The following is a 7,245-nucleotide window of genomic DNA, read 5'->3' as shown; positions in this document are numbered from 1 at the left end:
TGATGTTACAAAAAAAATGAAACTATAAATTTTTTAAAAATAAATATAAAAATTAAAAAAATTATATATATATATATATATATATATATATATATAATTATGAGACTAACAAGATTAATGAAAATAAATATTAAAAATATTTATTTTAAATTATAGAGATTAAAAAATAATGAAAATGAAACTACTAAAACTAAAATAAAATCAAGAACATTTCGATATTTTTTGTTTGGCAACATCAACATTTTAGCTTAAAATTCGGAAAGATTTGGATAAATTGCATGAGATTGCAGGTTTTATTGTCATTGCAATCATTATTTTTTAAAAAAACATTCAATTTAAGTACACTAATTGTGACGTTGTTACTCATTCGTATATAAACTTATAAAGTGAACTTTATGCATTTTGTTAATAAATGTTAGTAATCTTCCCTAATTAATTTTTTTATTGGCGTGCTTAGCGTTAAAGTTAAATTATATATTACATTTTGTTAATAAATGTTCATTGGTTTTATTAATACATGTATCGAGGATAATGGCTACAAATTTAATTAAAATAATAAAAATAAAGATTAATTAAAGTCTCATTAACAATATTGTTAATAGGATTTTTATTTTCTAAACTAAAAAGGGACTGCATAGCGTTTTTAACAAATTGAATGACTAAATTATATTTTTATTTTATTTTATTTTTAATTCATTTGGTTTTTTATTTGTCAAAATGTTTTCATTTTAGTCATTTATCTTTCATACTTTGATCAATTTGATTCTTTTAAAAAGATGATTATTTCAATTTTGTGACATAATTTTAAATATTTTTTTTATTAATTCAAGAAGTAAAACTAATAACATTATATTCATTTATATATATATATATATATGAAATTTAATTAACATTCAAATTTAAAAAAACTAAAATTATAGTAAAATTTACATGAAAAGTATATATGAGTAATTAAAAATAATATAAAATTTAATTTTTAATTTTTAATTTTTTGAACTTATATTTATATAATTTTCTTCATATTTATAAAAAAAAATTATTTAAATTTTAGTTGCGTTCAGTTATTTTTATATAAATAAATCTAATAAAATAAATTTTAAATATTTTTTATAATTTATCTTTCATACAACGAAATTGATAGTTACTTTTGGGCATTAAAAAAAAAATAAAAAAACTTACCTTTTCATTATTATGTTACCCCGTTCCCTCTTATTATTTTATGTATTTTTTAATCTCTATTAGTTATAAAAAAATAAAATAAAAATAAGTTGTGCTCAAAACATTGGTCGTAAAGAAATTGTCATAATCGTATCTAGGACTACGAGTGCAATTTGCGAAAAGTGCGGTTGGTGATACGAAGTTGGTGTGTCGTATGTAATTGGAGACTAGGAAAGATAGAGTGAGATATTTGTTTTTGAGTCATGAAAATATTAAAGATATTTATTCTTGATTTGTAATTTTGTGCTTCTTCTGTTTTATAATATTAATATATATAAATATATAAAAATAATAATAATGGTTTTATAAAATTAATTTTACTATAATTTTTTTTTCCAAAAATAACATAACATAGACTTTCTGAATGATATTAGAAATATAAATAATAAAAAAATTAACACTATATAAAAAAAGTTAAAATAACATTTATTTAAAAAAAAAATGTTACACCACATTAGCGAAGGATTAATATTATTTATAGTTTGGACTTTGGAGTGAGGAATTGTCTCTTTTTAAATGGAGGCGGCGCTCCAAGGAATATCCGCATGCAAGCAAGACGGCTTGATTTGTTCCACTTAAACATCTCACTCAAACCCTTTCTTTTTCTAACAAAATTTAACACGTGTAATGCTATATCATATTTATTTTTTATATATAAATATTAAACACAATCACATTACAACAATTCACTCATGCCTCAATGTTTTTTTGAAATTTGAGTTTTGAATTCGATAAAAAAAAATAACGTTAAAATTCACAAGAAATAATTTTAATACCATGTAAAAACATCACTTACTCGTGCATTCTACTATATGTATTGAGTTAATCCCTTAATAAATAATTTAATAATACAGTGTTATTTTGTTTTCTACTTAGTAATTATAAGAATGATTTTTCTGATCACTAATCATAAATTATTATTAAAAATTAATGTAAAGTAAATTATTAATATTATAATACATTATAAATGTTTATTATTTTAAAATATTAAACATTCTTTTAATATGGATCAAGACGCTCGTTGACAAGATTAATAAAAGACTAATTGATTTAATTTTTTCAGAAATATTTAATGTCTTACCTCTTTTAAATGTTTTTAATACAAAAGCAATAATGATGTTTGCAAGAATTCGTATAAGTTAATCAAATTATTACTACTAAACGTATTTCAGTAGTTTACCTAAAGAAGAAAAAAAGGTATTGCTTTTGTATAACAAATGAGCATAAAAAAATTAAAAAAAAAATCAGTATTTTTTTTAAATAAACTTTTTCTTTTTTACCATTTACACCAGTACAGCCATATATAATGACGTTAATGATTTAAAATTGCAAAAATGCCAGTGAGCTTAGAACTTTTGTTAATATCAGAAAATAAAAATAATATTTATTTATTATCTCAACTAGCTAAAAAATAATAAATATTGAATTTTAAAATAGCAAAATATTTTATATTCGAATTCGATACATTCGATACTTGAACATCTTTGTCGCATATTTCAACGTCTATGTGGTTTGTGATTGAAGAAAGTTTGGGAGGATAACATCATCCTTTATTTTGCTGCTATAAAATTTAATCTGCTTTTTAAGCAGGGTTGGTGTTGGATCACCTTACGTGGAGCACAAGGGTCAATGAGACATTAAACAAAGCATTTATTTCAGGCCAATTTGCACAAAACGTTGGACTGCAGTGTGGTAAAAAATGATTTAAAAATGCTTATATTTCAAAAATGAATATTTAATTACCTGTCAGTACATTTTTTTACAGGCAGAAAAAAAAAATGCAAAGATCAGAATAAATTCTCATACATCTATTAGAAACTAATTAATACCTTAGGCATGTATCTCAAGAAGTCAAACCCCTCATCACTAAGATAACTTTAGTGGTGAGAGATGCTCATGCATCTCACTAGAGTTTAAAGTGCTATAAATAATAACATATAGAGAATGAAAATGACATGCATAAAAGAAAAATAAAAGGAGAAACTTTACTCAGTCCAATGATAGAAGTTTTTTTTTTAATAAAAATTCACGTTGGAATTTGAATCAATATAATAATTTTTTTATAAAGAACACAGTAGCTCCGACAGGATTTGTTTTCAATGAAAGATAGTTAGTTTGGTTTATACAAAAAACAACAATATGAATTCTTTATCGAAAATCAAATTGGAAACTGAATCAATGATAAAGAAAAAGAAAAAAAAGATTCGTTGGCATTTTGTAAAAAAGAATATTGTTAGTTTAAAAAAACTGTTAAAAAAATCACAATGTCAGTTCTGTTCAATCCTTTAATCTGATTCTTATTTTCAAGATATTTTGGCTAACTGAAAGCTACATGGATGATAAAGTAGAGCATTGTGGTAAACAGAAAATGAATAAAAATTGTATCTATGCCATCGTTTCCATTATTTTGTTCAATGGGAACAAGAGAAATACAGACTCAAATAGACGAAGTATGTTCTGTTCACTTTGAACATAAACAGAAAGGGAAAATAACACAAGTAGAATCACAAATACGAAAAAACAACACATCAGAGGATTTCATAATCCTCGAGAAACAATATAAGTGCAACCCAAGTTGCTGACATGTGGCATTCTTAACCAAAGGGGACCCCAATTATGAAAGTCAAATGTATGATCATAATGTTAGTGGCGGCTATACATGGCCTGCTACAATGGGTTCTCCAGAAGAAAACGTGCTGGTTCACATTTTGCAGTATAGCTAAATTTAGATGAGCAGTACTTCCTATGTACCCCAGTAAGTTTTCCATTCCCAGCCTTCATATGAATATCAACCATTAGTGTAGAGCACTCTCTGAAAGTCATAATTAACCACACGTTATTAGTATTTTAGCATGTCAAACTATTGGATAATTGGAACATGAAAAGCTAAACTTACAATAGCTGTTCTTCTGAGTAATTGGAGTGCCATTCACATGTTTTAGTCCATTGTTTGACACCATACATGGTGCATTGAGCTGTATAGACAGCAGCTGCTGCTAGCAGAGATGGAGGGAATTTCAGCATATCATATTCCACTAGACATAGCTCTACTAAGAAGAAAGCCAATAGCTCAAGCTGTTCCATGGTGAAGAATAGACGAAACAAGTTAGTAATTATGACATGCGGAGTACTCACAATACTTAACCAAGTTAGTAATTCTAACTCGAGAAGTGTTATTAATATACTCTTTAACACACTATTCTTACCGCACACTTAACCATTGAATAAGATTTATCAAACTATAAAATTACTAGACTTATCAAACAAGAAGTAGAACCCAATTTTATTTTATTTTTTGTCAAGTTACCCTAGAACAGACAAGTTGGTAATTAAGGCAAGAGGAGTACCATCAATACTTAACAAAGTATTATGGCTCAAGAAGCAATAGCAATACAATCTTATTTGTACTACTCTTAGCAAACAGTCAACTATTGAATGTAATTTATTAAAAACTAAAAATCATGAGACTTATCAAACAAGGTGTTGAAAAATAAAGTCAATATATATTACTAGCATGCATTGTTATGACATTGCTGGTTATGATTTAAAAAAGACATGGAAATATTTGGCAGAAATATGAGTACTGACCTTTTTGTCTGCTTGAGCTGCCTTTAGGAATCTTTTAATAAAAACATATACTGTAGGCACAGACATGTTAAACTGCAATGTGTTGACCATCAACTTCTCCTGCAGGGTTTTACACAATGGATTCCAGTTACTTCTCATGTTGAGTGTGGATTCACAAATGCAAGTTAAAGGGGTCATTTAAGGCAAACAAATGCTACCATTTCCAGAACTTCTTTCCTTGTGTATGCTTTGTCTGATATGAGAATTAGATCCCCCACCACAGGTACCGAAACTTCTTCATACTTGCATGCCAAAAGCATGGCAACTAGACCAACCAACTGAAGCTTCTTCCTTACCACTGACTGCTTTGCCAAAAATCTATCTATGAGATTAACCGTGAGAAACAATGTCTCGTGCATGAGGTCAAATTTGTCGTGCACCTGAAGGATCAAACAAAAGCATATCACATTGTGAGATTGGAAACATAATCATTGATTGATCCATAAGGCCAACTACTGAAAACATAATCATTGATTTGGGAGGGAACATTTAATATACCTCAATAAGCCAGTCAACAAGAATAGCTCTCATCCTTTCATTAATGTCAATTTGTTGTGTCATATAATTAGGTGAGACACAGCTAGTGCCCTGCAATGTAGAAAGCACAGTTAGTTATCAAAATTTGATAGAAAGGCATTCTCATATTAGGGGCATTCTTATATCAATTTTGATTTCTGAAGTTATTATTTACGCTAATCCAATGTAGTGAATATTGTCTGCAACATATAATAGGGGGAAGCTAAATATCCGATTCATATAATTGGCTTTGCTAATTCAAACTACTGCATGCCTCTGAATGAGAAAATAGACTCTTGCTTTAGTAGAAAATGCAACTTTGGGGGAAAAATAGGACTTCAGATGAGGTACTCTAAGAAGTTCAATTGAAAAAAAAAATAGAATTCAGCCAGTATCCCTCGTTTATAAAAAGATTTCAAACAATCAGAGAATGTGTGCCAAATCCAAACTATTCATTCCAAATGTACCTCAGTTTTTTTGTAGTAAGCATAAAGATCTTCAATATAGTCCACAACTGCAAGAGGATTACTGGCATCACAGGTATCAATATCCAAAACAGTCTCTTCAAGTATATCTTCCATCTCAACTTCCTCCTAACAGGCCAATTATTGCACCATCACCAACTTAATCTTGAAATGGATTCGAGGGACAAACAAATAAAAGAGAAATTAAAGAAATACCATCTGATCTGATTCACTATGCATTGGTTCTGTCTGTTCCAAAGACATGGGCACTGGCTGGTCATCCGTTGGCATATTATGTTCATCATCAACAAATATACTCTCCCCAAATCCATTCGAATTTGAATTTCCCAAGTTTGACTTTTTGGTGTCCTGTTCAAATCGACCCCACAACTCAAATCTCAGTTTCAACTTTCAAATAGTCAAAGGATCTGCGCAAAGCATCAATCAAATTTCACCAAAGGAATGAAAGAGTCTACCTCAGCACGATTTTGCTGTGTGCTAGCAATTTGTGCAGCAAACCTCCTACAACAAGAGTAAATCAAGATGAAGAATCCAATTCATTGAAACTTCTAACATAAAGTTTTATTTTTTCGATTACGAAAAACAACGGGGGTATACAATATACATGTACACTGAAATGCACTTTAATTTCAAATTCAAATACTTTTTCTCACTTTTTTCACACATCCCCTAAATAAAAATCTAAATCACACAAAGGGTCACCTTGTGATGGGTCGATGCACCGGATCCGCTTGCTTCTTCTCACAAACATCGTGTTTTCTGCTCACCCCAACAAAGCAAAAACCACACCATCAAAACCAGAAACCAAAAAGACTAGAAATTTACAAGAAACAGAAGAAGGGCACGCATGATCCAAGAAAAAAAAAATTACTCTGCCAAGGCCCTCTTGTTAACAACACAAGGGTAAGGTCTCCCTTCTGCCACCAGACTCTGATTGATAACACTCAACGCCCTTCTGTTCTGCCCCATCTTTCTGTTTCCCACACAATCTATCCCTCCTATTATAATAATTCATCAAAAAAAAAACCCAAAAATAAATAAAAATATGATTTTTATTAAAATCTTCAAAATCTTGGTAGTAACATTGAAACTGAAACCTTGTCTTAATACCTTGAAAATTTGTGGGGTTGATTGGTTTGGAAGTGTTCTCATTTGAAATCACCATGGTTGAAGAACAAACAAACACAATCACACACTAACCCCACAACCACAACACTAGAAGAAGAAGAAGAAGGGCATGTAATGAAATAATATCGGAGGAAGTGAGAGAAGATAGGGTACACAAGCACCACTACACTAATTAACAGTGACACTACTATCACTCACTGAAGGGACTGAAACAATGGGGTATTTGTCTGGGGAGACCACTTTTCAAAACCCAACGGCTAGTCACTAGTGA

At 29.2% G+C, this 7,245-nt stretch overlaps 1 protein-coding gene across 1 annotated transcript; it reads right to left on the bottom strand.

The window, feature by feature from the left end:
• Positions 1-3,587: 3,587 nt before the first annotated feature.
• LOC109799913 (G2/mitotic-specific cyclin-1) lies at positions 3,588-7,245 on the bottom strand. The gene is made up of 11 exons (XM_020360569.3): positions 6,957-7,245; positions 6,718-6,844; positions 6,549-6,605; positions 6,302-6,347; positions 6,042-6,194; positions 5,829-5,954; positions 5,344-5,433; positions 5,004-5,225; positions 4,807-4,905; positions 4,115-4,293; positions 3,588-4,030 (listed from the first exon to the last, which is right to left on the bottom strand). The coding sequence occupies exons 1-11, from the start codon at positions 7,009-7,011 to the stop codon at positions 3,886-3,888; spliced, it is 1,299 nt and encodes a 432-aa protein (XP_020216158.1). The 5' UTR covers positions 7,012-7,245; the 3' UTR covers positions 3,588-3,885.

The sequence above is a fragment of the Cajanus cajan genome, chromosome 11 (assembly GCF_000230855.2).
Source record: "Cajanus cajan strain Asha chromosome 11, NIPB_CcT2T_4, whole genome shotgun sequence".
NCBI lineage: Eukaryota > Viridiplantae > Streptophyta > Magnoliopsida > Fabales > Fabaceae > Cajanus > Cajanus cajan.
This window is presented reverse-complemented; position numbering and strand designations above follow the sequence as displayed.